General features: G+C 55.2%; 2 protein-coding genes across 12 annotated transcripts in view; one reads left to right on the top strand and one right to left on the bottom strand.

Moving 5' to 3' along the window:
• Positions 1-3970, top strand: part of RFX1 (regulatory factor X1) — a 31403-nt gene extending 27433 nt beyond the window's left edge. For all 10 annotated transcript variants that reach the window (XM_027583991.1, XM_027583989.1, XM_027583985.1 and 7 more), the window contains 7 exons: positions 90-241; positions 325-422; positions 1474-1623; positions 1726-1934; positions 2334-2487; positions 2567-2612; positions 2722-3970. In XM_027583991.1, the coding sequence (XP_027439792.1) occupies positions 90-241; positions 325-422; positions 1474-1623; positions 1726-1934; positions 2334-2487; positions 2567-2612; positions 2722-2891 (979 nt within the window). In that variant the 3' untranslated portion in view covers positions 2892-3970. The remainder of the gene's footprint in view (positions 1-89; positions 242-324; positions 423-1473; positions 1624-1725; positions 1935-2333; positions 2488-2566; positions 2613-2721) is intronic.
• DCAF15 (DDB1 and CUL4 associated factor 15) lies at positions 3788-12331 on the bottom strand. Of its 2 annotated transcripts, XM_027583997.2 has the most exons (13): positions 11920-12326; positions 10088-10185; positions 9850-9985; positions 9031-9137; positions 8808-8947; positions 8554-8724; positions 6296-6730; positions 6118-6209; positions 5887-6015; positions 5691-5776; positions 5354-5458; positions 5158-5273; positions 3788-4786 (listed from the first exon to the last, which is right to left on the bottom strand). In XM_027583997.2, the coding sequence occupies exons 1-13, from the start codon at positions 12049-12051 to the stop codon at positions 4731-4733; spliced, it is 1803 nt and encodes a 600-aa protein (XP_027439798.1). In that variant the 5' UTR covers positions 12052-12326; the 3' UTR covers positions 3788-4730. The 2 variants fall into 2 exon arrangements, with proteins under 2 accessions (XP_027439798.1, XP_027439799.1); XM_027583998.2 differs by lacking the exon at positions 5887-6015 and having other exon boundaries at positions 11920-12331.
• Between the last annotated feature and the right edge of the window lie 8011 nt (positions 12332-20342).

Genomic DNA, 20342 nt, shown 5'->3' with positions numbered 1-20342 from the left:
CGATGTGCAAGGTATAAGATCCCCATCTGACCCCGGGGGCATCGGGGCCCGTGTCAGCCTGACCTCGGGGGTGGGGTGGGTGTCCACAGGCATGATGAGGCTGAGAAGCGGCTGCCCAAGGCCAGCCTGGTGCTCCTCTCCAAGTTTGAGCCAGTGCTGCAGTGGACCAAGCATTGTGACAACGTGCTGTACCAGGGCCTGGTGGAGATCCTCATCCCTGACGTGCTGCGGCCCATTCCCAGTGAGTGCAGGACAGCCACCCCCCCACTGCCCTCCCCATCCCCACCCACCACAGTCCTGATCAGCCCCTGCTGCCACCCGCAGGTGCCTTGACCCAAGCGATCCGGAACTTTGCCAAGAGCCTGGAGAGCTGGCTCACCCATGCTATGGTGAACATCCCTGAGGAGATGCTGCGTGTGAAGGTGAGGGTGTGAAGGGGCTCCTGGGCACAGGCTCACGGGGAGGGGGCTGAGCGGTCAGCCTGGGTGCACAGCCCAGATCCTGCCACCTGGCTGTGGAACTGAGGGCTGGGGGCCTTGGTCTCCTCTCCCTGATAGAGGCCATAGAATTTGTCCCCACGCGTGTTCCCTCAGAGTGAGCTTTAGGAACAAACCAGCCTCCTCAGGTACCCACTTCTGAAACACAACCCCTTTGTGGTGTTTTTGTACACAATATGATATCTTAAAAAATAAAAACCAAACGCAACTCGAAGTAGTTCTTTTCAGACAGCTGAAGCAAAAAAAAAAAAAAACATAAGGGAACAGAATAATAATAGCCCTCTTCATCAATGCTGCATATTCACTTACTACTCTGATGTGAGGAATTAGATGTGATGTGCTTGCTCTTGAGCAAAAAAAATAAAAGGAAGAAAAGGAAGAAAAATAAATAAAATAAAAATAAAAGGAAGAAAAGGGGGTTTTCATTGTCTTTAAAATGTGGAGACAGTTATATGGAACTGGGCATCTGAAGCATTACTCCTGGGTGCACTGGACAGGGGGTGAGGAGTGGAGAGGTGGAAGGAGTAGAAGTTGGATCCAATGAAGAAAATGAATAAATGTATTCATTTATTCAGCACGCATTTATTCAGCGTCTACTGTGTGCCAGCATGGTTCCCCATGCTGGGAGCACAGCAATGACCAAGATGGACAACACCCCACCTTCCCTAACCTGACATTCCGGGCAGTACCCTCTGAGAATTTCTCTTGCGTCCTTTCATTAAAAAAAAATAATAATGCTGGTCAGACACATTATATTGGAAAAAAAAATTTTTTTTTGTCCCATACTTCGGGTGCCCACCCGAAGTTTGAAAATCCCGACCGCTTGATCTCCCAACAAAAGCGACGAGGTACATCCCTCCCTTTTAGGACAAGGAAAGGCTCAGAGAAGTTGCCCTGGATGGGGCAGGGGATGGGGGGAGGGGGGAAGCGCACCGTCCACGCGCACATCCGCCACCTGCCACATCCGGCCCCGCAGGTGGCAGCGGCCGGCGCCTTCGCGCAGACACTGCGACGCTACACGTCGCTCAACCACTTGGCGCAGGCAGCGCGCGCCGTGCTGCAGAACACCGCGCAGATCAACCAGATGCTGAGCGACCTCAACCGCGTGGACTTCGCCAACGTGCAGGTGAGCGCAGGACAGGGCCGGTGAGCGCGGAGCGGCGCGGGTGAGGGCTGCGCGGCCCCGGGGCGGCGGCTGAGCCGCGGGCACTTGCCGGCCGTCCTCCAGGAACAGGCCTCGTGGGTGTGCCGCTGCGAGGACCGCGTGGTGCAGCGGCTGGAGCAGGACTTCAAGGTGACCCTGCAGCAGCAGAACTCACTGGAGCAGTGGGCGGCCTGGCTGGACGGCGTCGTGAGCCAGGTGCTCAAGCCCTACCAGGGCAGTGCCGGCTTCCCCAAGGCCGCCAAGCTCTTTCTCCTCAAGTGGTCCTTCTACAGGTGCGCTCTGGCTCCGCCTCCGCGAGATCCCGGTGGGAAGGGGCGGGGCGGCCCTCCTTCTGGGGGCGGGGCCTCTGGGGCGGCTCCTCCTCTCCGGGGGGCCGGCCAAAATGGGATCGGGGAGGCCCCGCCTCCTTGCAGGATTTGGGACCAGAGAAGATCCCGCTTCCTTGTGGCTCGGGTTCCCTTTCACCAGGGCGGAGGTCCCTGTTGGCGGTGGGCGGGGTGAGGACCCTATGCTCTCACTGATGGACGCATTTGGGAAAGCCAGGGCGGGGCCGGACCGGGATAGCAGGGCTTGCTGGCGCGTGTTGGGCGGAGGGGGGCGTCGTTGAGGCACGGAAGGCTGGCGAGGGGCGGCACCGGGCCTGATGGCCTCCGTTCCGCCGCCGCCCACAGCTCCATGGTGATCCGGGACCTGACCCTGCGCAGCGCTGCCAGCTTTGGTTCTTTCCATCTCATCCGGCTGCTCTACGACGAGTACATGTACTACCTGATCGAGCACCGCGTGGCCCAGGCCAAGGGCGAGACCCCAATCGCCGTCATGGGCGAGGTGCGCGCGGCGGGGCGCTGAGAGGGCGGGCGGGGCGCCCCTCGGCGGGACCCTCACCCCTTGTCTTGCCTCCTTGCAGTTCGCCAACCTGACCACCTCGCTGAACCCCCTTGACCCGGACAAAGGTAGGCGGGGCGTGTCCCCTAGCGTGGGCCCCAGCCCAAGGAGCGGCAGACGGGGCGGTGGGGATGGAGGAGACGCCACGCTGAGTCGGGCCTGCTCTGTGTGCCCCAGACGAGGAGGAGGAAGAGGAGGAGGAGAGCGAGGACGAGCTGCCGCAGGACATCTCGCTGGCGGCCGGCGGCGAGTCGCCCGCGCTGGGCCCTGATGCTCTGGAGCCGCCGGCCAAGCTGGCACGGACAGACGCGCGTGGCCTCTTCGTGCAGGCGCTGCCCTCCAGCTAAGCCCGCGGCCTCCCCCGCCCCGCCTCCCCGCCCGCCCGCCCGCCCCCACCGCCCATCCACGCCAGGGTCCCTCACAGCTTCTGTGGCTTCGCTGTCACCGTTCCAGCCTCGGGCCGGGAGGGGGCCGCCAAGACAGGGAAGACTAGGGGGTCCCTGCCCCCAGTGGGGCCGGCACAATCGCAGGGCCGGGCGGAGCCGCAGCTGCAAACTGACACAAAAGACGTGCCTTAAGGAACCCGCCGCCGTGCCCAGGTGCCCCATGGGACAGCCAGCTAGGCTCCTTGGCCCCGAAGGCCTCAGCATCTCCCTCCCCCAGCCCCACCCTCCCGCCACCCCAGGGGGCAGGCAGGCAGGCCCCCCTCCCCTGTGGAACTGTTAACTTATTCAGCTCGCTGGCTTTGCACAGTCTGTCCCGGGCCCAACCCTGAGCCCCAGGTGGGCACAGGTGGGCATCACCTGGGGACCCCCACTGTCAGCAGCAGCCCCGGGACCCCTCCCCCAGCAACCCCACCGCTCCCCACTCCTTGGTATAAGTGCAATTAAAGCCGTGGGTGTCGCATCTTCTCCAGAGCTGGGCCCTCCCTTGCCCCGCAGCCCTCGAGGAGGGCACTGTCCCGGCCTGGTTGAGGGGAGGGCGGCCAGGGGCACGGCCTCCAGCTTCCAAAGAGCAGCAGGCTGGGCTGGGCGTGGGAGTCCAGAGGGGCCTGCTGCTGGCAGTGGGGCCCAGAAGTGCCCGCGCCTGTCCCGGCCCCGGCTGGGGGCTCGGTTCCCTCAGATCCAAGACCCCGGCGTCCCAGGCCACCCGCCTCTGGTTTGTAATGGAACCTCTGTGCTCCTTCTCTCCCGGGAGACTGTGCTTCTCCTCCGTGCAGTGCGACCCGCCCCCCACATGACTATTGTGCGATTTGTGAGCCGCCTGAGCGGAGTTGGTAACTTGTTGGTTTTTTTCCAACCATCATGGCCTTATCTGTTCCGGTTTTCTCAGTGTCTTCAACCTGTGAGATAGATGTTTATGGCAAAAAGCAAAAAAAAAAAAAAAAAGACAAAAAAAAAGACAAAAAAAGATCGGACCTATTGTATAAAAATCACTATTTTGTGTGCTCCGCGTGCTACAGCTTTTGGGGTGGCCCCTCATGTCCCCTCCCCACTCCCTCGGGGCCCCCCCCCCTCCTGGCCGTGAAAGTGTCCACGCGTGTGGTAGTCTAGTGTGCCGAGCTGTTTTCTACCTTTTTGTAGTCTTTCTTAAAACACAATAAATTCCGCTGTGCTATGTGGCTGCTGCTGAGTCGCGGGGCCCTGGGGCCGGGGCTCTGACTGGGCCTCGAGCGGCAGTAAGGGGGAGTTCAAGGTTCAGAAATAAAACATTTATTACATGAAGGGGAACGACGGGTGGGGGAGGGGATGGCCACGAGGTGTGCCACCTCAGGCGGGGGGAGGCTGGGGCGGGCAGGGAAAGGGGGTCCATTCGGCCTCCCTGGGGGGCAATGTCCACACCTGTAGCCAAGGAAAGGGGCAGATGCACAGAGAGCAAGGGCCTGTGCCCAGCGCAGGGTGAAGGTGGGCGCTTGAGGCTGGGGGGGGGCAGGGGGCTCCCTCCCTCTGCCCCTTCCCAACTTAAATAGGCATAAATAAGAAGCGTCCGGACTCTCAGGCCACCAGGGGCTGCCCCGCCCAGCCCCCTTCCCCGCAGCCTAACACGAGTGCCGGCCCCGGCAGTCGGTCGTCTCGTCGGTCGGCAGGTCATCGGTCGGCCGGCCAGCCGGGGAGAGGCTGCCAGGAAGGCGGCCGGCTCCCAGGCCACGGAGGTAGTTGGAGTCAGTGTCCAGAACGGCCGGGCCCTCACAGCACAATCCACGTGTATCGCTCACTGTCTGCCAGAACCTTCAGTGAGCACCCTGCAGGGAAGGGTCAGAAGGGAGCCATGGAGTCTGTAGGCCCAGGCTGAGGGGAGGGGGCCTGCCTCTTTCCCTGACTTGATTTGGGCCACAAGGTTCCAGAAGGCAGCGACCCTGCTGAGTTATCCTGCGGGCCTCCCACCAGCGGCCTCCCAGTAGAGGTCTGCTGAATGAGTGTATGCACTGGCTGGGGGTCCCCAGGTGCCACACCTGCCCGGTCCTCCCCGAGCCTGCCCTCCCCTCACTCTAGTTCCACTAGCACGGCCAGCAGACTCCATTCAGGAACACTGAGGAATCCGCACGTGCTCTAGGCCGGGCATGGCACCAGAGAAGGGCCTCGATCCTGACCGTCATCGGGTCACAGGGCCCACCTTTGTGCAGTGCCTCGTTGGTCATCCTATTGACATAGCGGCCGCTGCTCTCCGGCACCAGCCACTTCATGACCATGTCCACGCAGCTCTTGCGGTATGAGCTCCAGACGCTGCCGCTGAGGGCAAGGGGGTGAGGGCTCTCATCACCCAGGCCACGCACCCCGGCCCCCGGCCCCCCGCCCCGGCCCCACCTCACCTGGTCTGCCCCTTGACCTCGGTGAGGTCGCCAACGCTGACTGTCACGAAGATGCCCGTGTTGAGGTCCCACGCCACCTTGAGGCTGGTGTGATAGGTCTTTGGTCTGCAGTGGGGTGGGGGGCAAAGGAGAAAGGGATGGGACCAACGGGTCCCTCAGCTGGGACCCGGGCGACCCTGAGGGTCTTCTGTCTTTGGAGCAGTAATGGAGTGCGCGGTCCAAGTTTTGGGGGGCAGGGGAAGTCATCTCCCGTCCCAACTCGCCCACCCCCGCAGAAGGAGCTGAGCGTGGCCTCCTGCCGTGCAGATGAGGGGCATCTCTGCTCCCACTCGCTCACCGGAGCTGGCCCTCCTCGGTGGGGGACGGAAATGCCAGGAGCAGCAGGCCGATGTTGATGAGGACTTGGTTGGTTTCCGGGCAGACCTGGGGGAGGTGGTGGCGGTGAAGGGGCAGCGATGACAGGGACAGCTACTGAGGTGACGCCCAGAACAGAGAGGCCCTGGGCCCGCCCTGTCCCCCTCCCCGGGGCCCACCTCCAGGATGACAATGTCATAGTCACTGAAGGAACAAAACTGGTGGGCCCAGGTGGCATCATGGCGGATGACCTCGTTGATGACGTATTCAAAGTCCAGTGTGAGCTGCTCCACCGTCAGGTACTGACCCTGTGGGCAGCGGGCCGGGGAGGGCTGCTTCAACTGCCACCCCTGCAGACTGCCCAGGGGGAGGGCCGCCCACCCCCCCACCCCACCCCCACTGGCACCAACCTGGACAGCGGCCTGCTCCCGCATGGGCCGCAGGTTACGGCCACGGAGATCAGTCACCACAAAGGGCAAGGAGATCTTGTCATCCTCGAACTCTAAGGGAACAGGACGTGGGAGTAGCGGTAGGGGGCGGGGGGTAGGGGGTGGCGGCCCTGCCCGCTGGGTTGGGTTCCCGGCTCACCGTCCTCCGGCTCCGTCCCTTCGCTGGAGCCCAGCACGTAGTATAGCTTGGTGTAGTTGACGTAGCCAGGTTCCGGGGCGGGCGCCTCAGCCGCAGGGGGGCTGTCTCGGGGTGCCGCCTCCCCGCCCGGGGCCAGGGGCTCCGAGGGCAGACGGCAGCGGCTGCCCGATGGCCCCGGGCAGGGGGGCGGCCGGGCTTCCTCCAAGGCCCCCCCCCTTGCCTCTCTAGCCCTACGGAAGATGTCGGCCACAAACTCCTTGGCTTTGGCGACGGCGGGCGAGGGCTCGGGGGCCCCGGGGGGCCGGGCGGGGGCCGCTTCAGGGCAGGGGCTGGGGAGGGCGGGGGGCACCTCGGGGCTCTGGGGCCCAGGGGGGCTGGGAGGGGCCGGGGGGCAGGTGGTGTGGTCATACAGGATTTGGCAGAAGCTGCTCTCGCCTGGAACAAAAACCAGAGAGGGAGGTGGGGGGTGATCAACAGACGAGGTCAAGTTTAGGACACTGCCAACCGCCCTCACTGCCCCGGGGGGCTGTTCTTAGAAATCCACCTTGAGGAGACCCTTCTACAAGACTTACCTATGTTGAAAGATCAGTCAGAAACACTCAGAAGGGAAAAAGGCCTTATACACACACATGCACGCGTGGACATAAGCAACACTTTCGTTCAGGCTTTAGTTTTGAGCATCTACCAAATGCCACACACTAAGGACATGAGCAAATAAGACACAAAACTCCCTGCCCTTGGGGGGGCTGAGAGTGACAAAAGCGAAGTTTACTACACAGCCATGCATCCTCCCCGACGGGAGCTGACTGGCTTGGGCACACAGCAGCCAAATCCCAGGCCTCCATGTGTCTCTGCCTGACTAGGGACCGGTACCCCCCCTGGGGGATGTGGGCGCAGCACGGACAGCCCTAACGCACTCAACGAGCAGCACCGGGAGCTGGGCACCACCTCCGTGGGACCCCCCACAATCAATCCTGGGAGGGTGGGGGCCGTGTCCTCCCAGTTCAGAGACGAAGGACTGAGGCTCAGAGAGAAACTTGCGCAAGGTCACGCTGCAACACGATGCGAACCAATGCACTGCTGTCCGTCCACCAGCGGGGACAACACTCACTCCCCTTCTGCGTAAATGGTGAGGTGACAGACATGGGTGACAGTGCCCCCCTCACCCTTGAACGCGCACAGCTGAGTCGTGTCCCACATGGCCCTTCCTACAGGGACCCATAGCCACAGGCCCGGGGGGTATGGGCCTCAGCTAGGCCCGGCTTGTTGGGGGCTCACAGCTTGACGAGGGGCAGGGCCTTGCCCCCAGCGGCTCAGGCGGCCAGGGTCAGGAGGCCCCTGGATGGGCCTGGGGACAAGGCATCCTGGCCCTTGTTGATGTGGGGGCTCAGTTACATACATTTAATTCTCTTTTCATATCCGCTCCCCTCCCTCTCCCAGGGGCAACCATTTTAATGTAGTTAGCGGGGGTCTCTTCATTTGACTGGGTTCTTGCAAAATCGGAACACTTTTAATTTATATGTAAGTGGTATCATTATCTGGTTATAGATCTCCTTCCGTTTCTCTTGCATCGGAGCACATCTTTAAGGCAACGCTCCATGGACATGCGTGCCGGGGCACCCAACTGGGGCTGCTGATCCAAGAGAATACCTGCCTTGTCCCACCTCCCTGATCCCCAGGGATGGACAGCAGGCAGCCCCCAAAGCCTTGGACATGCCCAGGTGCAGGACTGTGGTCACACTGCTGCCCTGCGGCCCCGAGAGTGCAGGGGAGGCCCCGGGGCCGCACATCACCACCAGCCGGTAGCATCATCCAGCTTAACTTTGGCCACCTTGTCAAGGGACATCACCTTGTGATCTCCACTGGCACTTTTTCTATTCCCAAAGACATACGACAGCCATCTGTCCACTAACAACTCCCTGAAATTTTAAATTTTTGAAAAGAGCACTGTGCCACCCAGCATGGTAGCCACGGCCACGTGTGGCTGTTTGAACTCAACTAAAATTAACTGAAATTAAAAACTCAGTTCCTTAATCACGCAAGCCACTTTCAAGTGGCTACTGGAGGCAGGTGTAGGCAGAGCCGGCAGACAGAGCTGGGGTGGAGCATGGCTAGTTTTGGAGTCCGTACTCCCGCTTTCCAGCCGAGTGACCTCGGACAGGGGACTTCGCCTCTCCAGACCTCATTCGGGGTCAGGGCACTGGGGGCTCTGAAGATTCCAGCAGGCGCCAGGCCCATCATCAGACCGGGGGGCCTACCTGCCGAGTGGACTGAGACGGCGCAGGCCACCAGAGAGTAGCTGGTGTTGAGCAGCACCACCTGGTCCTTCTTGAGCTGGAAGGCAGGCTGGAAGGTGGGGAAGGGGTAGACCACCTGGTACTTGGTGTGCAGCATGAAGCCGTGCCGCAGGCACTGCGCGCTCGGGTCGCCTGTAGCAACACATGCCCCGCGGGCTCACTCGTGGCCGTGGGGCAGGGAGGCAGCCCGCACCCCGAGGCCCCCAGCCACTCACCTGGATGGGCCCGGCTGGCTTCCCGGCATGCGGCGCAGCGGCCTGGTGGCGGCACGGCCACAGTGCTGATGTAGATGTCTCGGTGGTTCTCGTCACTCATCATCATCATGTTCATGAGCATCCCGTTGGCCGAGCGGGTGCTGGGGGCCGGCACTCCTTCAGCAACCTGGTCCACGCCCCACCCTCCCCGGGTCCCCAGGCCTTCCGTGTCCCCAAGTCTTACTTGAAGCCGAAGACGATGACCTTGGAGGCATCGCTGGGCCACTCGCACACGGTCAGGTACAGGTCGCTGTAGATCTCCTCGTCCTGGAACAGCCGCACCTGCCGGACCTGAGCAGCAGGTTCAGGGTCGGCATGCGGTCATAGCGGGTAGGGTGGGGGGGCGTAGGGGACCCGAGGCTGCACCATGCTGGGCTAGAATCGGAGCTGGGGCTGAGCTGGCAGGAGCACCCTTTCTGGGGAGGGGGGTGGCTCGAGCCAGGGAGTCCCAAGCAGCTCCTATACCATACCCCTCCGCCTTCCTGAGGACAGGCTGGGGAGGCTCCCCTTACGAGGAGGGGAACCAGGGAGGCCAGCCTGGCACAGGCAGAAGCTGAGGAGAGCCCTGCCCCAAGAAAGGGGACTCTGCCAGACACATCAGTTCCACGCCCAATCCACCCTGAAACCTGTTCACCTCTCCGAGCTCATGTGTAAACTGGGGTAACTGCACTCACCTTCTGGAAGGGGGCGGTCAAGGAATCAAAGTCAGGGTTAAGCGAACGGGCTAGCAAAGCTACGGGTCCCACCTGGCCTGAGCCTGCCATGTCCTTCTCAGACAGGCATGATTGCTGAGTCGAACCACACGGAAGTGCCACTATCTACCCACTTTCAACTATAAAAACGGCAACTGCATGTGGTTTGACCAAATACACGGAATACTGACAATGACCCTTGGAGTAGAATTTCTCCACTTTACTGACGAGGAAGTTGAGGCTCACGGGGGTGCTGTGATCTGCTGGTCATGCTGCCGGAAGGGAAAGCCCAGCCCTGGGCCCGGCCCTACCAGCTTGAGTTTGCTGTGGACGTTGAACTCCCACCAGTAGAGATGATAGATGTAGAAGGAGAAGTCATCGTCCCCGCTGCTGCTGGTGTACGAGAGAACGTAACGGCCGCACTTGGAAAAGCCCAGGAAGATGTGTCTGTGGGGGTGGGGGCAGAAGAGCAGGTCAGGACCGGTCTGCCGCCTCCGCCCAGCTCCCCCGCCACCTCCCCCACCTCAGCCCAGCCTCACGCAGCCTCACCCTGCGTAGAGAAAGTCCTCGTCCACAATGTTCTTGAGGGAGACGCAGACCCTGGGCGGCAGCTTCCGGAAGAGGCGAGGGGAGAGCTGCCCACTGATCTGGGGAAGGGGTGGCCCTGGCTCATGAGGTACCATCACCACCACCCCCCCAACCTAAAGCAGATTAGCACCCCCAAGGTCTGGCCCAGACACATAGGCCCACTTCCTAATAACCATGACGGTCAAGAGTGGTCCAAGCTCTGGAAGGTCGGAATAGCTGGGGAAGATCAGCTGGGCCTCACCTGAGCCTCCCCTTCCACCAGGGACCCATGCCACCCTCCTGGCCCCACATCTCTCCAGCCTCAGAGCCCCTCTTGCCCAAGCACCCAGGTTCTAAGGACCAGCAATGGTATCACCCCCCACCCCCAGGAAGGTTCCCCATTCACCCTTGGTCACAATGGGCCACTGGCTGACTTCCTGAAGGCTGCTTCATGGTGCACTGACCTGTGGGTGTCCTCGACGCCTAAGGAGGCTTGACCAACTGAGCTCACCTGTCCCTGACCCACTAGCTTACACAAAGGGTGCTCAGGACCTTTGGGACGGCCTTGGCTTCAGCTGGGGACCCACTGAGGCAGAACAGTGGGGCTGACCAGCGACCTTCCAATTCCTGCCCAATTCCCCCTTCTCAATTAACCTAGCCGCCTTCTAACCGACTCCCTCATCCCAAAAACTTCAAGGAAGGATTTGGGGGGGGGGGGGGGCAGGCGGGCACAAGCTGCGTAGTAGGGCATCAGAGAGCACCCTGAGTCCTAGAGCCCAGTCTGAGTAAGATACTTGGCCTTGCCCTCAAGAGAGTACAGTCTGATGGGAAAGAGACCTATCTGGGGAGCTCCCTAGCAGATGGGGGAGACAGCCCACTCCTCAAGGGGATCCCAGTCTGATGGAACAGCCCTGTTGGTGAGGCCCAGGCTGACAGTGGAGACACAATCCCTATCCAGGGAGCTTCCAAGCTAAGGGTGGAGCCACAGCCCAACCCAGGGAACAACCAGGCTGAAGGCGGAGACTGTCCCTGCCCCAGGACCTCGTCAAAAGGAGGAGACACAGAGCTGCCCTCACGGAGTCCCCAGCCTAATGGAGAAGGTGCTCCCCCTATCCACAGGGATACAGTTCTGCCCAGATTGCTGCTGACCTGACAACAGATTCACGTGTCTGCCCTCCCAGAGCTCCCGAACTGATGCGGGAGATATATGCTGGCACGCTGTGAGTTTACTGTCTGATGGAGAAGACAGAGCCCTGCTCAGGGAGCTCCCAATCTGAGGGGAAAGACCAGGCTTTCTCCAAGGAGGTCCCTCCCATTCAATGGGGGAGGCGGACACAGGTACAGGAACTCCCAGCTCCCGTGTGGTCAGAGCCGGGGCACAGAGAGGAACACCAGGCAGAGGAAGCCCAAAGCCGGTACCAGGGGCTCCGCCAAGGGGGCGGGAAGGCTCCATAACGGAGGGGCCATGGGAGCAGGGTTTTGGAAAAATGAGTCTGACCCTGAATCGCCCCCTTCTTCCTTATTCCTCCAGCGACCCCCTCCCATCCAAGCCCTTTCTCGGCCACCCCCATCAGCCCTTCCATCCGAGCCCCCTCTCCGGGACCCCGCCCCCAGCCCCCTCCATCCAAACTCCCGTCCCAGCCCCCTCCATCCAAGCCCTCTCCCCTGGGCCCCGCCCAGCCCCCCTTCCTCCGAGCCCCCTCCCCCGGGGCTCCGCCCCCAACCCCTCACCCCGCGAACGCCCTCCCTCCCTCCGCCTCCCTCGTCGCATCTCCCCACCCTCCGGCGCGCTCCTCCCAGACTTCAGGCCTTACCTTGACCCGCTCCAGCTGCTTGAGGACGTGCTCCCGCCGCCGCCCCGCTGCCCGCTTCCCCCCGGCGCCCCCGGGGCCGCCACCGCCGCTCCCGGCCCCGCTGTTCCGCTCCGATTTCGAGCTGGGCGCCATTTTCACCCCCTCCCTCCACTTCCGGAGCAACCGGCCTTTTCGTCCCACCCCCGCCGCCTCCTCATTGGCCCTTTCTCGGCATTGAGGCCGGTCGGTTGGGTGAAAGCCCGCACTCGGGGCCTCTTCCCGCTAGGCCTGTCCATCATAGCCACCTCGGCCCTTGACTGGTAGAGATGGTACAACCCCCGTGGTTCGCCGCCGTATTCCCGCCTTTCCGCAAGGACGCACCCATCAGAGGCCCCGTTTGCGCCCCTTGCCGAGATGACTTTGACCGGATAGGCGAAGGCCCCTATCCCTCTTGGCGGCGTCACGCCCCCCTGTGGCTGGTGGGTTTCCATGGAGACCGCGGGCGGTCCAGGCCCGTGGGCGGGGCGATCGGAGCCCCCAGTTCACACCGGCCGGAGTCCCCACAGCGCCCTATCCGGATGCACAGAGGCCTGGCGAGTATCCTGGGGCCACCCGGCCAGGCCGAGGAAAGGGCTTTGCCAAAGAAAAAAAAATGAGATTAAATGAAAACATCTTTCAGATGGGCTGGGGGCGGCCTGGTGGGATGATGATGATGATGATGATGATGATGATGATGATCGATGATAGCATCGATCGCTTATATAGCACTTTACATGTACTAGACATGGTTCTGAGCTTACAAAAATTCTATGTAGTAGATCGCTGTTGTGCCCATTTTACAGATGACAGTAATAGTAATTGTTGAATGTCTGCTAGGAGTGTCGTCTTCATGTGGCGTTTGCTCTTTTAATCTTTGCAACAGTTTTGCAGATAGGTCCTTTTATTATGTCCATTTTACACAGGATGAAACTGAGCCTTACAGTGTAGTGCTCCTGAGTACCTGACATGCGTATACCTCAACTGTGACTATAATCAGGGAGGAAGTGAATGGATCTTGCTCTTCACATTCTTCCAGCCTCATGCATTCATTTAGTCAACAAATATTTATTGAGCACCTACTATGGTCTAGGCGCTGGTGAACAAGACAGGTGATAAACAAGGAAATAGATTTACAAGGAAGTAAGAATTCGGTTACCTAATTTCAGGTAGGATTAGAAATCAAAGGGAAGAAAGAAGGCTGCCCGGGACAGTCAGAGAGGGGCCCTGTGCAGGTGAGGAAGAGAAATGTTCCAGCGAAGACAAAGCCTTCAGAGGGATGAGGGTGGCATGACTGAGAGACCACAAAAAGGCCAATTGGGCCAAAGCAGGAATGAGCAAGGAAAAAAAATAACCAAGGAAGACAGATAAGGACTGGGAACCAGGCAGGGAGTGTTGGTAAGCAAGATAGCTGGATTTTACTCTTAAGCAGAAAGGGAAGTCTCTGGAAGGTTTTTAGTAGATGATGGAATCTGCTATGAGATTTAAAAGATCATTGTGATCCATGGGGTGCCTCACTGGCTCAGTGGGTAGAGCATGCAACTCTTGATCTCAGGGCCTTGAGGTCATGCCCCATGTCGGGTAAAGAGATTACTTAAAAAAAAAACAAAACTAATGGGGTGCCTGGGTGGCTCAGTTGGTTAAGCGGCTGCCTTTGGCTCAGGTCGTGATCCCAGGGTTCTGGGATTGAGCCCCACGTCCAGCTCACTGCTCAGCGGAGAGCCTGCTTCGCCCTCTCCCTCTGCCTACTTGTGCTCTATCTCTCTGTCAAATAAATAAATAAAATCTTAAAACAAACCCTAACAATAAAAGATCATTGTGATCCAAAGAAATAAATACCAATGAGTCCATACTGGTATAAATAAATGATTGAATAAAAATAGGGGAAAAGAGACCACCCTTCCATATAGAAGATGTCTAATTAATAAGTATAGAAGGAATGAGGGAAATAAAAAATCATTATCAGACAAACACCACAGTTAAAATTGCAGCAAGCAAGATCTACCAATGAATGCTAAAATTAGTGGGTGAAACTTCAAGGAGAAACGCAACATTTGCTTACCCTAAAAGTATCTCTTCTAAAATATTTATTAATTATTGGGTTTTTAAAAATATATGTCCACAGGGGCACCTGGATGGCTCAGTAGGTTAAGTGTCTGACTCTTGATTTAGGCTCAGGTCATGATCTCAGGGTCGTGGGATTGAGCCCTGCCTCAGGTTCCGTGTTGGGTGTGGAGCCTGCTTGGGATTCTCTCTCTCTGCCTCTGCCCCTCCCCACCCCACCCCCACCCCACTCCTACCCGAGCACTCATACATGCGTTCTCTCTCTCTCAAAAAAAAAAAAAAAAAAAAAAAAAAATCCACAGATTGTTTGATATTCCTCCTTCCAGGAGGTGGAGCTTAATTCACCTTGTTGGGTGTGAACCGGATTAATTTAGTGACTTGCTTCTAAGGAATAAAAGTATGGAAAGTGCAAAAAGTAACTTGACAGTGGAGAAACCTGGCAGATACTACCTCAACCAGGTAATCAACGTTATCGTCCCAGGGGAGGCTCCTGGGTGGCTCAGTCTGTTAAGCGTCTTCCTTCAGCTCAGGTCATGGTCCTGAGGTCCTGGGATGGAGCCCTGCGTCAGGCTCCCTGCTCAACAGGGAGCCTGCTTCTCCCTCTGCCCCTCCCCCCTCATGTTCACACTCTCTCTCTCTCTATCTCAAATAAATAAACTAAATCTTTATTTATTTATTTTTTTTAAAGATTTTGTTTATTTATTTGACAGAGAGTGACACAGCGAGAGAGGGAGCACAAGCAGGGGGAGCAGGAGAGGGAGAAGCAGGCTTCCCGCGGAGCAGGGAGCCCAACATGGGGCTCAGGGCTAGGATCCCAGGACCCTAGGATCACGACCTGAGCCGAAGGCAGACGCCTAACGACTGAGCCACCCAGGAGCCCCAAAGAAACAAAATCTTAAAAAACATTATCATCATAGCAATGAATCATGTGCATGGATCCCTGATATGATGTAATGAGGACACATAACCTCCCTGGTATTGTCTCCCAAACCTATAACCTCAGTCTACTCATGAGAAAACATCAGATGTTTGTCCCAAATTGAGGGACATTCTACAAAAGACCTGACTAGGACACTTCAAAAATGTCAAGGTCATGAGGAAGCACCTGGGTGGCTCAGTCGATTAAGCATCTGACTCTTGGTTTCAGTTCAGGTCATGATCTCGGGGTCTTGAGATCCGGCCCCGTGTTGGGCTCTGTGCTCAGCGTGGAGTCTGCTTGGAGATTCTCTCCCTCTCTCCCTCTGCCCCTCCCCTCCACTTGCTCTCTCTCTCTCTCTCAAATAAGTAAATAAATCTTTTTTTTTAATGTCAAAGTTGTGAGAAACAAAGCATGACCAAGAAATTGGCACAGATTAGAGAAGTCTTAGGAGATGTGATAAATGAAATATGATGTGATGTCCCGGATGAGATCCTGGACCTGAAAAGGACATCAGAGAGAAAACTGGTGTAATTCATACTAAGTCTGTAGTTTTGTTTTTGTTTTTGTTTTTTTAAGATTTTATTTATTTATTTGACAGAGAGAGACATAGTGAGAGCAGGAACACAAGCAGGGGGAGTGGGAGAGGGAGAAGCAGGCTTCCCGCTGAGCAGGGAGCCCGATGTGGGACTTGATCCCGGGACTGTGAGATCATGACCCGAGCTGAAGGCAGCCGCTTAACCAACTGAGCCACCCAGGCGCCCCCTAAGTCTGTAGTTTAATGAACAGCATTGTGCCATGTTAGTTAATCTCTTCTTTGTGACAAGCGTACCATGGTTATGCAAGATGTTAACATTCGGGCCAGTGGGGTGAAGAGTAGACAAGAACTTTGCGGGTGCCAATTTTGCAAATTATCTTAGCCTGTTGAGCTGCCATGATAAAAATACTATAGACGGGGTGAGTTTATGACAAACATTTATTTCTCACAGTTCTGGAGGCTGGGAAGTCCAAGACTAAGGCGCTGGCATAGCCAATGTCTGGTGAGGGACCACTTCCTAGATTGTAGACAATTGCCTCCTTGCTACATCCTCACATGGCTGAGGGAGACAGAGAGAGAAGGAGAGAGAGATCACCAGTTCTCTTATAGGGCCCTAATTCCATTCATGAAGGCTCCATCCTCATGACCTAATCACCTCCCAAAGCTCCCACCTTCTAATACCATCACATTGGGAGTTAAGTTTCAACATATGCGTTTAGGGGAGACACAAACATTTAGTTCCTAGCACGAATCTTCTGTAAGTTGAAAATTATTTCAAAATAAAAAGTTTTTTGAAGAGTTTTGGTGAAAGGTCATTTGGTTTCTGTGTGGAGAATGTTTAGGGGACTAGTGGTGGTGGGCAAGAATGACCTCAGGGCGACCAGAGGTAGAAGTTGTGGTGGCTTGGATTCATGTAATAGCATGGAGAAGGAGAAAAGTGGCCATATTTGGAGGCAATGGGTTATGTTCACGGACCGGGTATTAGGGTGGAGACAAGAAGGGGGTTAGAGATGGTTGTAGCACCTGGGTGAATAGTGAGTTCCAGTTTCTCTACATCCCTGCCAACATTTGTTATCTTCTATTATTTTGATACAAGCCATCCCAATGGGTGTGATCATATACTTTTAAATAGGTGTTACCTTTACACAGTTTGAAATTCAGCACAGAGAAGACCTAGAATGGGCAATGAGCACAAGAAAAGACGTTTGACATTAATAGTCCTCAAAGAAATAGAAATCACGTCACAATGACATACCATGACACACCCACCAAAATGGCTAAAATGAAAGGCTGACCACACCAAGTGTTGAGAAGGACGTGGAGGAACTGAAACTCTCAGAGAGTGCCTGTGGGAGTGGAAAATGGCACAACCACTTTGGAAGACCGTTGGGAAGTTTCTTAAGTTAAATGGACACTTACTGTATGAATCAGCCATGTCACTCCTATGTATTTACCCAAGATAACTTCTCTAAGACACGTTTATTCCAAGACTTGCTCAGGACTGTTCATAGCAGTTTTATGTAACAGCCTTATGTAAAGTAACAGTTTTATGTAAAGTAAGAAGCAAGTAGAAGTCCATCAACATATGATAAACAAATGGTGGCCCATCTGAATAATAAACAAGAACAAATTATGGTACACCTAAAACTCATCTTCTATGTCAGTTCTATCTCAGTTGTTCAAAATTTTAAAGTAAATTTTAAAAGAGGAATGAATTCTCAATGCATGTAACACAGATGAATCTGAAACTCACTGTCCCAAATGGAAGAAGCCAGATACCAAAAACTACACACGCCATGATTCCGTTTATATTAGTTTCTAGAAAATGCAACCTGATCTGTAGTGACAGAGAGTAGATCCATGGTCGCCTGGGGTTGGGGGTGAAGAGGGAGTTGGGGGAGGGCTGACCAAGGGGCAGAAGGATGCTTTTGGAGATGATGGAAATGTTCAGTAACTATGGTTATGGTTTTCTAGGTGCACACGTGCAGAGGTTTGGAATGATGAGTTTTATTTTTAAGATTTTATTTATTTATTTGACAGCGAGAGAAGGAACACAAGCAGGGGGAGTGGCAGAGGGAGAAGCAGGCTCCCCGCTGAGCAAGGAGCCTGACGCGGGGCTCTATCCCAGAACCATGGGATCATGACCTGAGCCGAAGGCAGACGCTTAACCAACTGAGCCACCCAGGTGCCCCTGGAATGATGAGTTTTGATTTCACGTACACTTTATTTATTTTTTTTAAAGATTTTATTTATTTATTTGAGAGAGAGAGAATGAGAGATAGAGAGCACGAGAGGGAAGAAGGTCAGAGGGAGAAGCAGACTCCCTGCTGAGCAGGGAGCCCGATGTGGGACTCGATCCCAGGACTCCAGGATCATGACCTGAGCCGAAGGCAGTGGCTTAACCAACTGAGCCACCCAGGCGCCCTCACGTACACTTTAAAACATTTTCATTCTGGGGGCTCCTGGGTGGCTCAGTCTGTTGAGTGTCCGACTCTTGATTTTGGCTCAGGTCATGATCTCAGCGTTGTGAGATGGAACACCATGTCTGGCTCTGCGCTCAGCGGAGAGTCTGCTTGAGATTCTCTCTCTCTCTCCCTCTGCTCCTCGCCTCGCTTACTCTCTCTCTCTTAAATAAATAAATAAATAAATCTTTAAAACATTTTCATTCTGTCGTATGTCATGAATACCACAGTCAAAAAAATTTTTTTTAATTCAACAGACATACAAGGATATATTGGCAACGCCCCCTCTCCCCTCAGCCCCAGCTACCCAATTTTCCCTCTGAGACAGTGGATACCTTTCTTAATTTACGAAAATGATCAAAATTGCCAACCTGCTCTGCACCTTTTCTTTCCTCCACGATTAGCCCTACTCACACTAATCCATACAACGGTTTGAATGGTGACCCACAAAAGGATATCCTGATGTCCTAACCCCCAGAACATGTGAATACCTTATTTGGAAAAAAACGTGTAATTAAATTAAAGATCTTGAGATTATCCTGGATTAACCGTCTGGGCTGTAAATCCCATGACCAGAGTCCTTACAAGAGAGAGGAGGATGAACACATACACACACACACACAGACACACACACACACACACACACAGACACACACACACACACAGAAAAGGCCACATGGAAATTGAGACAGAGATTGCAGTGACGCAGCCACAGACCCAAGAACATCAAAGCTTGTCAGCAACCACCAGAAGCTGGGAGAGATACAAGGAAGGAGCCTCCAGAAGGAACAACTCTGCCAACACCTTGACTTTGGACTTCCAGTTTCCCCAAGCCCAGATAAATAATTTGGACTTCTGAAACAAATAAATGTCTGTTGTTTTAAGCTACCTTGTCTGTGGTCATTGGTACAAGAGCTCTAGGAAATTAATACATTATGTAGAGACAGAGTCCGTTGTATGTTCTAGATCCGGGTGGGTCTCTATTATTTTAATAGGACACGTTTTTTGTTTGTTTATTCCCCTCTGATGGGTTTTTTTTTTTTTTTTCCATTTGCTCACACAGCAGATGTTCGCTGATCACCTGGTATGTGCTAGACGTTGTTCTAGGTGCTGGCAGACAGAGGTGACTATGGCCAAGGGCCCCCCTCCACAGTGGGGGAGGACCATGGAGAGTGGGCAAATATATATATCAGGACATGAGAAATACCAGGAAGAAAAATAAAGCAGGGAAGAGGAGAGAGAGACAAAAATGTTGCTTCCGATTGGGGGTTCTGGTGAGGGGCTCTCTGAGGAAGTGACGTGAATTAAAGCTGGGATCCTGGGCAGGGGAAAATTTTCACTGTAATAAAAGAGACCCACAGGGGACATCCTTGCACAAATCTGTTACTGGCTGTGTAAAAATTTTTCCAGAATAGGGGTGCCTGGGTGGCTCAGTTGGTTAAGCATCTCCTTCAGCTCAGGTCATGATCTTGGGGTCCTGGGATCGAGCCCCTGCTCAGCAGGGAGACTGCTTCTCCCTCTCCCTCTGCCCTTCTCCCCTGCTCGTACTGTCTCCCTCAAATGAATAAATAAAATCTTTTAAAAAAGTGATTTTTCCGAATAGACTTCTGGATCTTGAGTGCTGCAGAGACAGTAATACTCCAAATAGTCCAATTGCTCCTCCCCAGCCCCCCACCCCTACCCTCACTTTCTTTGTCCCTTGCAGTCAGGCAGGACTATGTGACTAATCCTGCCCAATGAAACTGCAACAAAAGGGTTAGATGGTACTTTTGGCTGGAAACCCTGAAAGGCCGACCTGGGAGTCCCATCTCTGTTTTCCACGGTGGCCAGCAATGGTGGGGGCTGCTTTCAAGATGGGGCAGCTTCTGTTGGGCTTGGATCCCTGAGTGGCTCAGAGACCCTGCTGATCCGTTGGGGTCGTATTGTGTGGATGACCAACTCTGGTGTTAGTCACTTACCTTCGGGGCTGTGATCTCGCCTGCCCATCTAATACACGGGTGAAACAGAACCAATATGGTACGTATACATGATATATCATATATATATCCTTTAGCCTTTATCTATATATAATACATATCCTTTTATACTTGCACATGTGAAACAGAACCAATAAGATATATGTGTATCTCTATATATTTCTTATCATATATGTTTATCCTTTACACATATATATCATTTTATACATATAAAATATCTCCTTCAATCTCTATGTAGATAATAGATCTATGTCTATCTCTAACTATTGATCCTTCTATCTATACCCATATCTACGTCTCATCTATTTATCTATCTATAGCAAGAGAGATTTAGGGGCGCCTGGGTGGCTCCGTTGTCAAGCATCTGCCTTCAGCTCAGGTCATGATCCCAGGGTCCTGGGATCGAGCCTGGAGTCAGGCACCCTACTCAGTGGGGAGTCTGCTTCTCCCTC

Source organism: Zalophus californianus, chromosome 1 (assembly GCF_009762305.2).
Source record: "Zalophus californianus isolate mZalCal1 chromosome 1, mZalCal1.pri.v2, whole genome shotgun sequence".
Taxonomy (NCBI): domain Eukaryota; kingdom Metazoa; phylum Chordata; class Mammalia; order Carnivora; family Otariidae; genus Zalophus; species Zalophus californianus.
Note: the sequence above shows the minus strand (reverse complement) of the source record. Positions and strands in the feature narration are given on the sequence as shown.

Excerpts from the sequence above, each read along its gene's own strand:
- DCAF15 (XM_027583997.2), bottom strand. The coding sequence starts at position 12,051 with ATGGCGCCCAGCTCGAAATCGGAGCGGAACAGCGGGGCCGGGAGCGGC. Across the intron at positions 9,986-10,087 it reads GAGGACTTTCTCTACGCAGG|ACACATCTTCCTGGGCTTTT; the intron begins GTGAGGCTGCGT and ends CCACCCCCACAG. Across the intron at positions 5,777-5,886 it reads ATGACATTGTCATCCTGGAG|GTCTGCCCGGAAACCAACCA; the intron begins GTGGGCCCCGGG and ends CACCTCCCCCAG.